Raw genomic sequence first — 19,432 nt, forward strand, 5'->3', positions numbered from 1 at the left:
CCTGGCTTTCAAAGCAATGTGCCTATATTAGGCAGCAGCCCCAATACCAAGGAGAGAAGGTCTTCATTGGGTGGCCAGCAATTCACCCTCCCCTGGCCTGCCACAGGCAGGTGTGTGTGGCCACGTTTCTTAAAGGGCATGCTGTCTGCACCGTTTCATGTTACGCGTCAAAATAAGCAATACTTCCATTTCCAATTCTGGACAAATCGAGACTCAAAGAAGTTATTTGGGGGTGGGGCATTTTTTACTCCCAAGCTATTTATCAGCTAATACAAGGAGAAAAAAAGGTGAATACAAAGCAAATCTTTCTCTGCTCCTGTATTCAGACATGCCGCCACCATGCCAACACCTGGGTGCCTTGCTGGCTCCATGCCACAATCTACTCCAAGCCGCCCAGTAGGGCAGCCACTGGCTCTTCCTGCGCCCTGTAGGTCCTGCCAGGGCAGAGGAACCAGAAAAGGGCTAGCCAACCTGCAAAATGTGAGTCGGTGCTATCGTTGGCAACTCACCTGGGATCATGGCATTCGCAGATGGGAGCCGGGTCCTGATTGCTGAGGGGCAGGTAGTTGAAGAACTCCCGGAGATTACACAAGGCATCAATATCATTTTCAAAAGCTCTGTGGGCAACGCCTGAGAAAACAGAGAGGCTTTAATGGGCCTGGCCACCTGCCAGCCCAAAGATGCTATTTCATGTCCACCTGTCCCTTCAAGGGCATGCCTGCATTAGACTGTGCTAACAGCTCTGTGAGGATGGGACACCACACACCTTCAGGCTGACCTGCAGCTTGTGCAGCCTGTCCCCTCTGCTCTGCACCCATACCTTGGCAGGGTCACACCTTTCTTTATTCCCTAGCCCTCATGTGTCATCCCCATCCCGTGCAGGCGTTTTCTTCACACCCTCCCCTACAACACCTGTCTGTCCATTTCCCTATTTTCTGAATGACAACTCCCCTAGAATATCAGTTCTAACAGGGAAGATCCCAGGCCCATCTTAGCCACTATAGTCCCACATCCAGAATTACACCTAGTCCTTCAATAAAGCTGGGGGGAAAAAAAAAGAAAGAAAGAAAAGAATAATCGCTGGCACATAATTTCATGGTATTCAGGAATGGTGGAGGTGAAGGAGGGGAACCTCCTGGCCCTAGTGAGGAACGAAGCCATCATTCCTCAAGAACACTCTGGGGGCACCTGGGTGGCTCAGTGGTTTAAGCCTCTGCCTTTGGCTCAGGTCATGATCTCAGGGAACTGGGGTGTAGCCCCGCATCGGGCTCTCTGCTCAGCGGGGAGCCTTCTTCCCCCACCTCCTCTGCCTGCCTCTCTGCCTGCTTGTGATCTCTGTCAAATAAATAAATAAAATCTTAAAAAGGAAAAAAAAAAAAAAAGAAACTCTGAAATCACAGAACTGCCAAACACCACCACAGACGTGATGGAGAAAATAGGACCAGAAACTCTCTCCCAGATTCCCTTTCCACTTTTCCCCTACCACCTCTTTTCCACTCAGTAGCCAAACTGAGCTTTTTAAGCCAGATTTATATCACGTCTCCAACTACCCTCCTTGCTGTTCACTGAACATGCCAGCCACCCTCCCTCCTCAGGGCCTTTGTATCGGCTACTCCCTTTGCCTTCAATGTTTCTCCCTTACCCCAGATCTGCTCACCTGCTACCCTCACAGTGAGGCCTGCTCTTATCCTATTTCAAACCACAACAATCTCTGTTCTACCTTTTCAATAACACGGTTTACCTTCTAATATACTACACAATGTCCTTATTTATCAGGTCGTTTATCGTCTATCTCCTGTGCTAGAATATAAGCCACATGGAGGCAGGGGTCTTTTCCTTTCACAAAGCTATTCCTAACACATAGAATAATGCTTGACACGCAGGCACGCAATGAACATCTGCTGAATAAATTGTTTCATGCTCAACACAGAATTCTTTTATTCAAGAAATACTTATAAATTGGAGCAGCCACTTTGAAGGAGAGCATGGCAGTTCCTCAAAAAATTAGAGTTATCAATTGACCCAGAAATTCTACTCCTAGGTATATACCCAAAGGAAACAAAAGCCTGTCACACAAAACTTGTACATGAATGTTTACAGCAGCATATTCATGACAGCCAAAAAGCAGAAACAATCCGTGTGTTCAACCGATCAATGAATACATAAAGTGTGGTATCGTCATACGTGGAAATACTATCCATGCTGCAACATGAATTGATCTTAAAAATGGCATGCTAAGGACAAGAAACCACTCACAAAAGACCGTATCTTGCAGGACTCCATTTACTTCCATTCCACATATATTCTAGACAAATCCACAGAAACAGAAGGTAGATCAGTGACTGCCTAGAGGTAGACTGTTTAGAGGAAACGGGGAGCAAATGCTAATGGATGCAAGCCTTTCTGAGGATGAGGAAAAGGCTCTAAAATTGTGGTGATAACTGAAAAACAATGAATACATAAAATCACTGACTTGTATACTTTGAGTATGTCACATGTATATTATGCAAATTATATCTCAATAAAGCTGGTTTTAAAAACAAGGGAAAGTATGTATAGAGTATCATTTAGGTCTTACTCTGGAGATACAGCTAAATACATCAGCTGTCACCAATATTCAACTTTACTTTAGATCCCAGTAAAAAGAAAAACTGCTACCAAAACCTGAGATAAAGGTGTGAGGACCAGCTGTGGGGGAGTCAGTAATGAGAAGAGTTCTCATTCTAGCTGTATGCTGGAGACAGAGCTGAGCAGAGCAGAGGGCAAGAAATGAGTCAAAGCTCATGCCAACCTGAGGTGGAAAAGCAACAAGTTTTGTGGGTGGAATCAAGAGCTCGGAATTTAAAAAAAAAAAAAAAAAAAAAAATTCAGGGCACCTGGGTGGCTCAGTCAGTTAAGCATCAACTCTTGATTTTGGCTCAGGCTGTGACCTCAGGGTCTTAAGATCAAGCTCCATGTGAGGCTCCACTCTGTACATGGAATCTGCTTAAGATTCCTCCCTTCCTCTCCCTCTGCCCCTCCCACCATCTCTTTAAAAAAAAATACACACACACACACACACACATATATTTCATCAAATGGAAGACTTCACACATGTAATAGAGGTGTGACTTACTAAGAAAGAAATGCCAACAACTAAGTGACGACCCAGTGTCTTAACCGCAGTACACTGAAGTGTGCAAATTGGTCACACCAGCTTCTCATTGCTTTGAAATCTTTCCAAGAGGCAATTTCTCCTGCCTTTAGTTATACTGCTTATTTTGTTGCAGACAATCCTTTCATAACCTGATGTCTTTTTCCAAAAATATATGGAATTCCCATCACTCCTCCAACAAAGCCTTCATTAATGTCAGATTCATGCCCTACTACTAATTCTATGCCACTCTGTATAACAATAACCTTTGTTTCAGTCCGAAGTACAGAATAATCTTTGTACATTTTGAACTCTGCATGTGTGCCATATAACCTCGAAAAGATGAAGAGCTATGACCAAGTTTATGAAAATGTGGGCCATGACCATCACATTATGATCAGACCTGGTCAATGACAATTGGTGATACTGCCATCTTAGACATACCTCAACTTCAGATTCAAAGAAAGTCATAAGACAGCATTTTTAAAGGTTCAACAGAGTGTGTGTATTTTTATATATATAGTGTGTTGTACCTCTTGCAGCCACCCTTTCAGTTAGTTCTAAAATTTTAAAGACTATCAAAGCTTTAGTAGTAGCCTCCTTTTGTTTAACAAATCTGAGCTACTAAATCTATCCTTATTATTATATCTGTAAAATACACCATACCACACTTCTCTTGAAATTGGCTAGTTAAATGACATTTATAAAAGATTTTCGCTATTCTCTTTGGAGTGTTCACTTCTCAGTGTTTAAAAACAGTAAGGTGAGCCTCGAGGACTCTAACCTGACATGGTGGTATGGGTCCTGGCACCACCAAGGTCCTCCTGAGTAACATCCTCATTGGTGACAGACTTCACAACATCCGGGCCAGTGATGAACAGGTAGGAGGTGTCCTGAAATCAGAATTCCAGAAGGATTAATCTCAGAGCACGTTAGAGTTGATATAGCCAAGACAAATGCAGAGAAGTTAGTGGTTAGCAGCTTGGGATGCTGCTCAAAGATACCTATCCAAACTAAAGCCCCAAGGTTTCCCTGCCTCACTGTCTACTAAGAAAATCTTCACTGTACGGTTCTATCACAGCAAAATTATTTGCAGTATGCCTAACGTTGCAGGGTCATTTATCTGTAAACACCTTAACTGGTAGTCTTATCCGAGCTTGCTATGCACCAAGCATTCTTCTAAAGCACTTTATGAGACTGTGTCAGTAAGCCCCAGTACTATAAATGGGGACACTGAGTCACTGTGACAGTACATATAGTTTACCTAAAATTAACCAGCCACCTTAAGTTAAACCATTTGGAGACCAGGAAAATCAATGATTTTTTAAAGAGTGACAGGCATTTAATTTTTAGTTTTTAACTTAAAGGCATTTTGTAAAACATTAAAAAAGAATAGGTGATATAGTAGAATATAAGTCTATATCCAAGTCCTTAATCTCCAGGCCAACAATTTCCCTCCCCAAAGGCAACCACTGTCAGTTTCTCTCTTTGCAAGACATCCATACATATGTGAACATTAATATACATATCTGTCCTCTTATTTTCTTCCCAGCACAATGTCCTACATACATTGTTCTGAAACTTCTTGAATACCATTCCGTATCAGGACAGTAGGATAGTTATAATAATTTAACTGTACCTCCGATGGTCATTTAGGTTATTTCCAGTATTTTGCTATAACAAGCATTTCTGTAGTCAATATCTTACTATAGTCATCTCTGGCAGCTCATTGTTCATTTTCTTTGTCCATTTTTCTATTGAATACTTATTTTTATGTACTAAGGAAATTAGTTCTTAGACTGATATGGGTGTTTTATCAGTCTGTTTTATGGAACCGTGGCTTGGAACTCTGCTAGAAAGGTCTAGCTAGAAAGGTCATTCTTCCCCACTCCACACAGACTCATAAACAAATGTTCATGGGGCGCCTGGGTGGCTCAGTGGGTTAAAGCCTCTGCCTTTGGCTCAGATCATGGTCCCATGGTCCTGGGATCGAGCCCCACATCGGGCTCTCTGCTCAGCGGGGAGCCTGCTTCCCTTCCTCTCTCACTCTCTCTGCCTACTTGTGATCTCTGTCAAATAAATAAATAAAATCTTTAAAAAAAAAAAAAGCAACAAATGTTCAGAACAGCATTATCTGTAACAGTCAAAAACTGGAAAATAATCCAGTATCCATCAACATGTGAAATCTCAAAATAATTATCCCAAATGAAAGAATCCAGCATCCACCCTTCCCACCACCCACCTAAAAAGAATATACTTTTTGTATGTGTTTTATAGATAGAAAATATCATTCTGAATGATTCTATTTATATAACATCCTACAAAATGCAAGTCAGTTTATTGTGATAGGAAGCAGATGAATGGTTTGACAGGCTGACAGGAAGGGAAAGATGGATTACGATGAAGAAACCTTTGTGGGGGCTGGCTATGTTCATTATCTTGATTGTGGTCGTGGCTTCGCAGTTGTATTCATGTGTCAAAACTCAAACTGCCAACTCTTATATGTGCAGTTATCATAGAATTATATCTCAAAGTTGTTAAAAAAAAAAAAACTGGAAATTGCAAAGAGCCAAGAATATCCCATACCCACTTGAAGAATAAGGAGGGATAACTTGCTATACCAACTCTCAGTACTTGTCATACAGCCCCTGTCATGAAGACAGTGTGGTGCTGGCACAGGGATAAGCGAACAGACCCCAGAAGAGCTCTGTGAAACATTCTTGATATACAGACACTTGATTCATGACACAGGTGGCATTCCACAGTAGGAAAGGATGTGCTTTTAAATAAAAGCCTCTCAGTCAACTAGGTAACTGTACTGAAAAAAATGAAACTAGCCTCTCTTTCATACTATGTGTGAACTTCAATTCCAACTAGATTTAAACAAAAATGTAAAAGGTAAAATAATAAAGTTTTTAGAAAAGTGATCTTCATGATTTTGGGGTAGAAAAATTGTGTCAACTGTGTCAAGAACTAAGACACATTACTCATAAAGTTTACATTTCACATTGGTTCTCCTATCAAAAGGGCATAGAAGCCAGCTTGAAGGGACTCCCACTGGCTAAGTGAGGACAATTTGAACATGAAAATAAGTGCTAGAAATGGATTAGAAACACCTAAGTAGAATAGGAAATCCAGGAACCCACAATAATAACAAGTTCATGAAATAAACAAATGCCCAAGGAAGCAGGGCTCTTCCTTAGGGTAGGATGCCAAGTGATATGAAGCAAATGGTAGAGTTGGTAAATGCCAATTTTGTAGAAATTGCTTTAGACAAATATCCTTGAGAGATGCAAAATCAAGGAGAAAAAGTATAATGTCAAGTAGCATCCTTGCATGGGGTCTATCTCCCCATAAGTATTAATCAATTACAAAAGGAAAAACAATAAATACACAGCAGAGAAACCAGACAACACCTCAAACAGTGATCAAATATCATGGATGAGGGGCAAACGGACATCACTTGTCTCTAGATGTGATCATCTGAGCAGGATACATCAGTTACATAGTAGACACACTGGGATAACTACTCTGAATCTAATCATGAGGAAACATGAGATAAACACAACTGAGGAACAATCTCATAATTTGTTTTGTAGCCTTTGAAAATGTCAGCATGACAAAGTCTGAAGAACTGTTGCAGATTAAAGGAAGATTAATAGGATATGGTAAATAAGTGCAATATATGATTCCCAAATAGATCCTTTAATGGAAGAAAAAAAATACTATAAAGGACATTATTGGGACAACTGACCAAACAGAATCTGAATGATAGAAGAGATTAAAGTATTATATAGGATAGATTACACACTGAACACACATAAAACAAGTCTTAATAAATTTAAAAAGATGACAAAAACAGCTTGTATGATTTCAATCACACTGGGATGAAACCAGGAACAGAAGGAGAACTGGAAAATTCAAATATGTAGAAATTAAACATCACACTCTTTAAAAAAAAAAAACAACACTGTGACAAAGACAAAAGTCAAGTGAAATTGGAAAATTAACTTGAGACAAATGAAAGTAAAAACACAGCATATAAAAACTTATCTGATACAATAAAAGCAGAGCTACAAGGGGAAGTTATAGCTGTAAACACACTAGGAAAGAAGAAAGATCCCAAATCACCTAACTTTACACCTTAAGGGAAAAAAAAAACACCTGAACCTAAAGTTAGCAGAAAGAAGAAAATAAAGATCAGAGCAGAGCATGAAAAAATAGAAAAGCAAGATATAACACACATGTACACACACACCCCCCTCAATGGAACCAAAAGTTCATTCTTCAAAAAGATTAGCAAAGCTGATGTATCTTTTGCTAGATGGACTAATAAAGAGAGAGTCAAAGGACTAAAATAAATGAAAATAGGGGCATTACTGCCAACTCTAGAAAAATAAAAAGGATAAGAGTACTACAAACAATTCCACACCAAATTGGATAACCCAGATGAAATGAACAATTCTTAAAATAACAACTATAAGACTAATCAGTAACACAGGGCTTCACCAGTGAATTTTACCAAACATTTCAAGAAGAATTAAATATCAATTCCTCTCAAACTCTTCCAAAAAAATTAGAGGATGAAACACTTCCTAAGACCCACCATTATCTTAATGCCAAAGCCAGACAACAATAGAAGAAAGCTACAGATCAATATCCCATATAAATATTGATGCAAAAATATTCATATTACTAGCAAAACTAACTCAACATTTTAAAAGAATTACACAGCAAGACCAAATGGAATTTTTACTTGACATTTAAGAATGGCCCACTGCAGAGATATCAATGTAAAAATACTTCAATAAACAAAGGGAAGAAAATTACATGATCATCTCAATCGATGCAGAAAAAGTATCTGACAAAATTCAACATCCTAGCATGATAAAAATACTCAGAAAACTAGGAATAGAAAACATAATAAAGGCAATTTATGAAAAACCCACAGCTAGTATCATACTCTGTGGTGAAAGACTGAAAGCTTTTCTTCTAAGTTCAGGTAATAAGGCAAGGATCCTCACTTTCACCACTTCTAATCAACATAGTACTAAGAGTCGTAGCCAGAGCAATTAGGCAAGAAAAAAAAAAAAAAGAAAGACCTGCAAATCAGAAATGATGATGTAAAAAAAATCTGTCTGCAGATGATATGATTTTATATATAGAAAACCCTAAAGACTCCACAGGGGCCCCCCCAAAAAAATTAATCAAAGTTGCTGCATACAAAAAATTAGCTACATTTCAGACACCCTCTCAGTTGCCTGAATTGCTTAGACTCAAGGAGGGTTATTAGGTCTGGGTCCAGAGTCATTATTTCAGAATAAGATGAAAAAGGAGGCAACAACCACCGCCATTTAATGCATAGCTGAGAGTGGAGGTTTGGTTGCATCTAAATTCAAAAGCAAACTGGAAATTACATTCAACCACTTTTTTTTTTTTTTTTTTAAGGAGGAGTGGGAGACCTTAATTTCATCTGGTCCCAGAAATTCAGCTAGATAGCTATCAAATCATTCTGAACATCTGTGAACTCAACCAAAGTTCGATGAAAAGAACTGCTGCAACTCTACAAATAGGAAAGCAACCACTTTCTGCAAGGTAGGAGGTGTGGAGAAGTGAATCTGAGGCAATATACAGGAAGATAGATGTGAGGGAGAGGGAGGGAACTGCCATCAGTCAGCTCCAGGCAAGTGGTAGAGCAGCAGAGCACAAAATTGGAACTTTTAGAAGTCTGCTCCGCTGAGGAACATTGCTCAGGCAGCGGGGGGTGGGTAGAACCCCCACTGGGACAGTGTGGTCTCAGATCCTTGGAGTCACAGGAAGACCAGGGGTGCCTGAGTGAGGCAAGCTCCCAGGCAACAGAGTGGGGAAGCCAGCTGAAAACAGTGAGCCCAGAAGTGGGCTCTCAGCTTGGGGTTACCATAAACCATGAACCCCAGCACATATGGGTGACTAGTTTCTAAACAGGGGCCCAACCAGCAGCAGAACAGATGACTCCCCCTTCCTCCTCTGGGAGGAGCGGCGTAGGAGCATGCCACAGGAATCTGCAGGGTTTGGAGACCCAAAGCAGGGTCATGTGCCAGAAACAGAAACAATCAGTCACAGGCCAGGTGAGCATGGAGTGTAGCTGGAGACTAGGGAGACAGGAGTGACTGATGGCTTTTCGCTGAGGACTCATTGAGGAGTGGGGACCCGAGCTTTTGGCTCTGGGGCCAGAGATTGGGAAGCCGCCATTTTCATTCTCATCCTCTAAGCTATACAGAAAGGCTTCAGGGAACAAAAGCCACATAAAGCAAATTTAAGAAACCAAACAGCGGATCATAGGGCAAGAGAGGAAAAAATAAAACAAGATGAAACTAGATAGGAAGACAAACAAGAGACTCTTAATCACAGGAAACAAACTGAGGGTTGCTGGAAGCGAGGGTGGTAGGGGGATGGGGTAACTAGGGGATGGACGTTAAGGAGGGCACATGATGTAAGAACACTGGGTGTTATATAAGACTGATGAACCACAGACCTGTACTCTGAAACCAATAATACATTATATGTTAATTAGCTGAATTTAAATTTTTAAAAATATCAAAAAAACACTTTTAAACCACCTTTTTTTTTTTTTTTTTTAAAGGCAATGAATTGACTTAAGTATTCTGTCACTGCTGGCTAGCAGTTTTCTTAGGTCTAATTCGGGTCACTAATTCAGCTCACCGAATCATGCTGTATCTTGACATTGCAGGGGCCAACGCAGGTGCCCCAAAATGAGCCACTATGACATGAAGATTATTTTAAGATAAAAAGCAATCAATATCCAGCAGATTTAGGAAAAGCTCTTTACCTTCCCTACAACTGCCTGAAAAGAATTTAGATAGAGGACCTGCTCCAGAAAGATAGCTATCCCCATGGATAACTACATTATACCACGAATTAGGTATGGTAGACAGGGAGGAACCTAAAAAGGCCTGTTTGCTCAAAGTCTTCAATGTCCCATTGTTTCTGAGTGGCCCAGCAAACATTTGTTTACCAAACATTTACTCTTTTTCATCTTCCTGCTCCTTAGCTCAGGACTACAAATATAACTCATTCTGCCTATTTTTAGAATTTCCATGTCTGTGTAGATTCTCTGGAGGTATTAAATTAAATTTGATTTTCTCCTGCTTTAAAAAAAATTAGCTGAATTTTTATAGAGCAACAACAAACAATATGGAAAGAAAATTACAAAAATAATTTCATTTATAATAGCTTCTAAAAGAATAAAGTACTTAGGAATGACTTAACTAAAGAGGCACAAGATTTGTACACTAAAAATTAAAAACATCACTGAAAGAAATTTAAAAATTCACAAATAAATAGAAAAACATCTCCTATTCATGGGATGAAAGACAATACTGTAAGATGTCAACACTATCAAAAACAATTTACAGATTCAATGCCATCCCTATCAAAACCACAATGACTGGGGCACCTGGGTGGCTCAGTGGGTTGAGCCGCTGCCTTCGGCTCAGGTCGTGATCTCGGGGTCCTGGGATCGAGTCCCACATCGGGCTCTCTGCTCAGCGGGGAGCCTGCTTCCTCCTCTCTATCTGCCTCTCCGTCTACTTGTGATCTCTGTCTGTCAAATAAATAAATAAAATCTTTAAAAAAAAAAAACAAACCACAATGACTTTTTCTTACAGAAAGAGAAAAGCCCATCCTAAATTGATGAGGAATCTCAGAGTACTCTGTATAACCACAACAATCTTAAAGAAGAACAAAGTTGGAGGTCTCACACTTTCTTGACTTCAAAACCTACTACAAAGCTACAGGAATCAAAACAGTGTGGTACTGGCATGAAGGCATATAGACCAGTCAAAAAACAGAAAGCCCAGAAATGAGCCCTCATACATATGCTCAAACGGTTTGGCAATGATACCTACATTATCCAGTAGAGAAAGGACAATCTTTTCAATGAATGGTGATGGAAAAATGGCATATTCACATGCAAAAGAATGAAGTTGAACTTTATGTTTTACCATATACAAAAATTAACTAAAAGGGATCAAAGGCCTACAAAGAAGAGCTAAAAGCATAACACTTAGGAAATGGGCAAAGTCTCATGACACTGGATCTGGCAACACTTCTTAGATATAGACAAAAATTCAGGGGCAACATAAGATAATAAACTGGACTTAATCAAAATTATAATCTTGTGCAAAGGACACTACCAACAGAATGAAAAGGCAGCCCACAGAATAGGAGAAAATATTTGCAAATCACGTATCTGAAATGACTAATATCCAGAATACTTATTTTAACTCCTATAACTCGACAATAAAAAGTAATTCAAAAATTAACAGGGGCCTACTCAACATTTTTCCAGATATATCTCCTCAGGCAAAAGAAACAAAAGCAAAAATAAACCACTGGGACTACATCAAAACAAAAAAAGATTTTGCAAAGCAAAGGAAATGATAAAACAAAAAGGCAACATACTAAATGGGAGAAAATACTTACAAACGATGCATCTGACAAGGGATTAATATCCAACACCAACAAAACTCAACACCAAAATAATCCCACTGAAAATGGGCAGAAAATATGAACAGACATTTCTCCAAAGAAGACATCCAGATGGCTAACAGACACGTGAAAAGATGCTCAACATCACTATTCATCAGGGAAATGCAAATCAAAACCACAATGAAATGTTACCCCACATGGGGCACCACCTGGGTGGCTCAGTGGGTTGAGCCTCTGCCTTCAGCTCAGGTCATGATCCCAGGATCCTGGGATCAAGCCCTGCATCGGGTCAGGATCAAGCTCTGCTCAGTAAGGAGCCTGCTTCCTCCTCTCTCTCTCTGCCCTACCTCTCTGCTTACTTGTGATCTCTGTCTGTCAAATAAATAAATAAAATCTTTAAAAAAAAAAAAAAAGGAAAAAAAAGAAATGTTACCTCACACATGTCAGAATGGCTGAAATCAAAAATACAAGAAACAGTAAGTGTTGGTAAGAATGTGGGAAAAAAGGATCCTTCATGTACTGTTGGTGGCAATGCAAACTGGTGCAGCCACTGTGGAAAACAGCGGATGATGTTTCCTAAAAATTTTAAAGAGAAATAATACCTGACCCAGTAATTCCATTCTTAGGTATATACCCCAAAGAACAAAAAGAGAACACCACAGAAACAGTACAAAAACTTGTACATCAATTTTTATTGCAGTTTATTTGCAATAACCAAAAGCTGGAAACAGCTAGAGTCTCTGGATGGTTCAGTCCACTAAGCATCTGCCTTTGGCTCAGGTCATGATCTCGGGGTCCTGGGATCAGATATCCACGTTAGCTCTCCACTCAGTGGGGAGTCTGCTTGTCCCTCTCCCTCACCCCCTCCACCTGTGTGCTCTCTCTTGCTAATAAATAAAATCTTAACAAAGAAAAAAAGAGGGGGGGGCACCTGGGTGGCTCAATGGGTTAAAACCTCTGCCTTTGGTTCAGGTCATGATCCCAGGGTCCTGGAATCGAGCCCCACATCGGGCTTTCTGCTCAGCAGGGAGCCTGCTTCCCTTCCTGTCTCTGCCTGACTCTCTGCCTACTTGTGATCTCTGTCTGTCAAATAAATAAATTTTTAAGAATCTTTAAAGAAAAAAAAAAGCAGCGGTGGCTTTAGTGGCTCAGGTGGTTAAACATCTACCTTCAATTCAGGTCTCATGATCTCAGGGTTCTGGGACTGAGTCCCACATTAGGATCTCTGCTCAGCTGGGAGTCTGCTTCTCTTTCTCCCTCTCCCTCTGTGTACTTTAATAAATGGATAAGATCTTTGGGGAAGAAAAAAAAAAAAAGATGGGAACAATTCAAGTGTTCACTGACACATGAATGGATATTTAAATGTGGCATATACATAAAAAGGAATATTAACCAGCCTTTAAAAGATGGCAATTCTAACACATGTTACAACATGGACTAACTCTGAAGACATTATGCTAAATGAAATAAGCCAGTCACAAATGGGCAGATACTGTAGGATTCCAAAAATTCACAGAGAGAACAGTGTTAGGAGTAGTAGGGAATGGTAAGCTAGTGTTTAATAAGTAAAAAGTTTCAGCTGGGAGAGATGAAAAATTTCTGGAGATTGCTGGTGGTGCTGGTATCACAAAAATGTGGATATACCTAATGCCATAGAACTGTAACTGAAATTTTCCATTTTTGACTTTTTTGTGTATATTTTACCACAATTTTTAAAGTACTATATCAGTGTTAAACTTCCTGAATTTATTAACTAGTTGTGAAAGAAAATATCCTAATTCTTAAGAATTATATTCAGAAGCATTAAACAGTAAAGAAACATGATATACACAACCCACTCACGAATGGTTAATAATTCTGAAAATTTAGTTGCCTGAGTGGCTCAGTTGGTTAAGCATCTGCCTTTGGCTGAGGTCATGACCCCAGAGTCCTGGGATCAAGCCCCACATACGGCTCCCTGCTCAGTGGAGAGTCTACTTCTCCCTCTCCCCCTGCTGTCCCCCCCACCATTGCGCTCGCAAATAAAGACAATCTTTAAAAATAAATAAATAAATAATAGAATTCTAAAAATTCAAAATTTCAAAATAAAGACTTTTGAAACACTCTGTTCAAAAAGCAGCATTAAGAGGAGGAAAGCTGTAAATCACAGTGTGGGAGAAGGCAGCTGCAACATATAACTGATAAAGAACTTACATCCAGAATATAAAAAGAACTAAAAATAAGAAAAAACCCACAATTTTTAAAATGGGCAAAATAGATGAACAGACACACCACAAAAGAAGAAACATAAGAAAAGGTGCTAAATCTCATTAGTCATGGAAATGCAATGAAAGATCATACCACATGCAAACTGGCATAATTAAATCATACTAATAAAAGTGCTGGCGTGAAACAAGTGAAATTCTCAAATAGAAGTGTAAATTGCTGCACCGTCTTTAATAAACAGTTAGGCATTACCCTAAAAAGCTGAAGATATGTACATCCTATGACATAACTATGCTCTTACCCTGAGAACCTGAAACCAGGGTACAGGTTTAAGAATGTTTAGATCATGGAGCACCTAGGTGGCTCAGTGGGTTAAAGCCTCTGCCTTGGGCTCGGGTCATGGTCCTGGGGTCCTGGGCTCACACCCCATGTCAGGCTCTCTGCCTGGCGGGGAGCCTGCTTCCCCTCTCTCTCTGCCTGCCTCTCTGCCTGCTTGTGATCTCTCTCTCTCTCTCTCTCTCTCTCTGTGTGTGTCAAATAGATAAGTGGATAAATAAAATCTTTTTAAAAAATGTTTATATCAGCATCAATGGCAATTGCAAAAATCTTTAAACACAAAAGGTAGTAGAACGGATGACTATGTTAAGATAATTTACTACAGATTAAAATGAATGAACTATATTTACAAAGAACATGGATAAATCTTAAAAACATAATGAGTCATAGTCACACACAAAAGAATGAACAAAAGAATGAATATTATATGATTTCATCTTATATTAAAGGTCAAAACAGGCAACAAGCCACAACTTGTAACTATAAAGCAAAGCATATACAGATAATTACCATAAAAGCTGAGATCATAAATAATTATGGACAGGATGAAAGGAGGCAATAGTGATTAGGAAAGGTAATGGGAGCAGGGCTCCTAAAGGTCATTTCTTGAACTCAGTATTATTTACATGGATTTGCACTTAATAATTGTCAAACTTACATATTTTACGTACTTCCCTGAGTATGAGACAATTAACAGTGCTTTAAAAATTTTAAATTAAGTGGGAGAGAGGCAAAGACAGAATCAGGGAGACAAATTAGCATTCTGCAATAATCCAGGTGGGATGCTTGAATTAATATGGTAGCAGTGTAAGTAGTAAGACATACGAAGCAATAGAATTTTAGATTACATTCTAAAGTAGAATGAATATGACTTGGAACTGAACTTGGCATGTGACAGAAAAAGAGGAGTTAAAATGGTGCAATGTTTTTTCATCTGAGCCACTGGAAGGCTGGACTTGCCATTTATTAAGATGGGGAAGGCTGAAGGAAAGCAACTTGGAAGAGGCTTGTAAGAGACCAAAATCTATGAAGTTTGAGATACCACTGAAGGCCAAATGGAAACACTGGTAGGTACCCAAATGGGTAATCCTAGAGTTCAGGAGTGTTCCATCCGGAAGACACAGATTTGAGAGCTGTCAGCAAAGAGTTGAATATTTAAAGTCTGGAGATGGGATAAAAATCACCCAGGGAAGGAGAGAAGAGCTAGAAGAAGAAATCCAAGAATTATGGTGCTTCCAAGTTTCAGAGGAAGGAATGATCAGCTAAGTAAAATGCTGAAAGGCCAAGTAAGATGATGACTGAGAAATGTCAACTGGAATTTAGTAATGCTGGAATCTTTGAGGTCTTTGATATAAAAAACTGACATTACGGTTACGCTGAATAGAATAATATCCATTCATCAGAAACTAAATATTCGAGTATATTCACATCTATTTCTCAATTCTATTCTGTTCTCCTGGTCTATTTATTTATAAATTAATGAACCAGTTTGTTATTTCACTTTATATTTTATCACCTAGCAGAGCATGCCACTCATTACTTCTTTCATGGAATATCTAGTCCTTTAAAAATCAATCTGTAGCATTTTTATTACACCCTCATTAAACACATCAAATATTTAAGATGTAGAATGGTTAAGACCTGATGATTAGTTGTGGAGGACTAAAGAGGGGAGATGGCACTAATATGCAGATACTAAAAGTTCTGCAAGTGCAGAATGGGATTGCTTAGCATACTAACACATAACTAATAAAAAAGGACATAAACACCAAAACCAGTAGCTTTCTCTACACAGAAAAAGAAAAAGAAAGCCAGCCCATTCACAATAGCATCAAGCATAATAAAATATTCCAAATGAATTTAACAAAGGAGGTGGAAGATCTATACACTGAAAACTCTAAGACTTTGATGAAAGATACTGAAGATGACAAAAATAAATGGAAGAGATCACATGTTCCTGGATAAGAGTATTGTTAAAATGTCCATACTACCCAGAGCTATCTATAGATCCAATGCAATTCCTTTCAAAATTCCAATGACATTTTTGACAGAAATAGAAAAAAACAGCCTAAAATTTATAGAGAAGGGCGCCTGGGTGGCTCAGTGGGTTAAGCCTCTGTCTTTGGCTTGGGTCATGATCTCAGGGTCCTGGGATGGAGCCTCACATGGGCTGTCTGCTCAGCGGGGAGCCGCCCCCTGCCTGCCTCTCTGCCTACTTGTGATCTCTGTCAAATAAATAAATAAATAAATCTTTTTTTTTTTTTAAGTCTTTTAAAAAAATAAAATAAAATAAAATTTGTATAGAACCACAAAAGACCCCAAATAACAAAAACAATTCTGGCAAAGACAATTAAAGTTAGAGGCACCATATTTTTGGATTTCAAACTATTCTACAAAGTTATAGTAATCTTTTAAACAGTATAGTACTGGCATAAAAACATACTAGCAAACCAATAGAACAGAATCAAGAGCCCAGAAGCAAACCCTCATATATACTACCAACTAATATTCGACAAGAGAGCCAAGAATATTCAATGAGAAAAAGCTAAGGCTCTTCAATAAATGATTTTGGGGATGCCTGGCTCAGTTGGTTAAGCATCTGCCTTAAGCTCAGGTCATGGTCCCAGAGTCCCGGGATCAAGTCCTGCATTGGGATCCCTCCTCAGTGGGTAGTCTGCTTCTCCCTCTACTCCTCCCCTTTGCCTGTGATCTCTCTCTCTCTCTCTCTCTCTCTCTTTTAAGCTCTCTCTCTCTCAAATAAATAAAATCTTAAACAAATAAATAAATAATTAATTAATTAATTTTGGGAAAACTGGCTCTCTACAGGCAGAAGAATGCAACTATACCCATATATTCAACGGGTCACAAAAATTAACTCAATGGGGGGGCACCTGGGTGGCTCAGTGGGTTAAGCCTCTGCCTTTGGCTCAGGTCAAAATCCTGGGGTCCTGGGATCGAGCCCCGCATTGGGCTCTCTGCTCAGCAGGGAGCCTGCTTCCCTTCCTCTCTCTCTGCCTGCCTCTCTGCCTGCTTGTGATCTCTCTCTGTCAAATAAATAAATAAAAATCTTAAAAAAAATTAAAAAAAATTAACTCAATGGATTAAAGGCTTAAAGACCTGAAACCATAAAAGTCTTAGAAGAAAACATGGTGGAGGAAACCTGGGTGGCTCAGTCGACTAAGCATCAGCTCAGCTCAGGTCATGATCCTGGAGTCCTGGGATCGAGCCCCACATAGGGCTCCCTGTTCAGCAGGAGCCTGCTTCTCTGTCTCCTTCTGCCCCTCCCCTGCTTGTGCATGCTTCTTTGCTCATTCTCTCCCTCTCTGTCATTCTCAAATAAATAAAATCTTCAAAACCAACTTTTTTTAATTAAAAAAAAGAAAACATAGGGAACCATTTTATGGATACAACACCAAAAGCAGAAGGAACAAAAGCAAAATTCAACAAGTAGGACATCAAATTAAAAAGCTTCTGCACGGCAAAAGAAAAATCAACAAAATATAAAGGCAGCCTACTGAATGAAAGAAAATATTTGCAAATCATATATCTGAAAAAGGATTAATATCAAAAATATTTAAAGAATACCTACAACTCAATAACAACTAGAGCAAAAATCCAAAATGGTAATTATGTGAAATGAAAAATGTATTTTTTTTTTTAAGATTTTATTTATTTATTTGACAGACAGAGATCACAAGGAGGCAGAGAGGCAGGCAGAGAGAGAGGAGGAAGCAGGCTCCCTGCTGAGCAGGGAGCCCAATGCGGGGCTCAATCCCAGCACCCTGGGAATCATGACCTGAACTGAAGGCAGAGGCTTTAACCCCCTGAGCCACCCAGGCACCCCTGAAATGAAAAATGTATTAACAACCTTATTGTCATAAACATTTCACAATATATGTATATATAAGGCTATCACATTGTACACTTTAAACTTACACATGCTATATGACAATTGTACCAATAAAGCTAGAAAAAAAATTTTTAATGAACAGAGGACCTCAACAGACATTTTTCCAAGGAAGACATACAAATGGTCAACGTCACTAATCATCTGGGAAATGTAAATCAAAACCAAAAGGAGGTGCCACCTCAACCTGTTAGAATGGTGATTATCAAAAAGACAAGAACTAGCTGTTGGCAAGAATGTGGAGGAAAGGGAACCCTTGTGCACCACTGATGGGAATGTAAATTGATACAGCCACTATGGAAAACAGTAGGGAAGTTCCTCTAAAAATTAAAAATAGAATCACCAACAATTCTACTTTTGGATATATACCCAAAGGAAACCATCAACGAAACTAAAAGACAGCCTACTAAATGGGAAAAGATATTTGAAAATGGCATATCTGATAAAGGGTTAGTATCTCAAGTATATAAAGAACTGATACAACTCAACATCTCCAAAACAAATAACCCAAACAAAAAAACGGGCAGAAGACACGGACAGACATTTCTCCAAAGATGACATCCAGATGGCAGCTAACAGATACATGAAAAGATGCTCAACATCACTCATCTTCAGGGAAATGCAAATCAAAACCACAATGAGATATCACCTCACACCTATCAGAATGGCTAAAACCAAAAACCAAAAACACAAGAAACAAGTGTTGATGAGGATGTGGAGAAATAGGAACTCTCGTGCACTGTTGGTAGAAATGCAAACTGGTATAGCCACTGTGGATAACAGTAGGGAGGTTCCTCAAAAATTTTTTTAAAAACTAACCTATGATCCAGTAATCATACTAGCAAAAAATACAAAAACACTAATTCAAAGGGATACATACACCCCTATGTTTATTGTAACATTATTTACAATAGCCAAATTACAGAAACAACCCACAAATGTTTATGATTGATGAATGGATAAAAAAGATGTGACACACACACACATACACACAGAGGAATATTATTCAGCCAAAAAAAAGGATGAAATCTTGCCATTTGCAAAACATGGGTAGAGTTAGCATACAAGGTTAAGTGAAGTAAGTCAGTCAAGGAAAGACAAGTACCATATGATTTCACTCATATGTGGAATTTAAGAAACAAAACAAAAGAACAAAGGGAAAAAAAGACAAACCAAAAAACAGGCTCTTAACTAAAAGAACAGATGGTTACCAGAGGGGAGGTCGGTGGGGGATAGGTGAAATAGATGAAGGGGATTAAGAGTGTACTTATCTTGAAGAGCACTGAATAATATATGGAATTGTTGGATCACTATATTTTACCCCTGAAACTAATATAACGCTGTATGTTAACTACATTATA

At 39.0% G+C, this 19,432-nt stretch overlaps 1 protein-coding gene across 1 annotated transcript in view; it reads right to left on the reverse strand.

Moving 5' to 3' along the window:
• Positions 1 to 19,432, reverse strand: part of PCCB (propionyl-CoA carboxylase subunit beta) — a 107,825-nt gene that overhangs the window by 61,288 nt on the left and 27,105 nt on the right. The window contains exons 7-8 of the mRNA XM_032869637.1: positions 3,918 to 4,026; positions 510 to 630 (exon numbers count right to left, since the gene is read on the reverse strand). Of these exons, the coding sequence (XP_032725528.1) occupies positions 510 to 630; positions 3,918 to 4,026 (230 nt within the window). The remainder of the gene's footprint in view (positions 1 to 509; positions 631 to 3,917; positions 4,027 to 19,432) is intronic.

This window comes from Lontra canadensis, unplaced genomic scaffold (assembly GCF_010015895.1).
Source record: "Lontra canadensis isolate GAN:19392208 unplaced genomic scaffold, GSC_riverotter_1.0 scaffold38, whole genome shotgun sequence".
NCBI lineage: Eukaryota > Metazoa > Chordata > Mammalia > Carnivora > Mustelidae > Lontra > Lontra canadensis.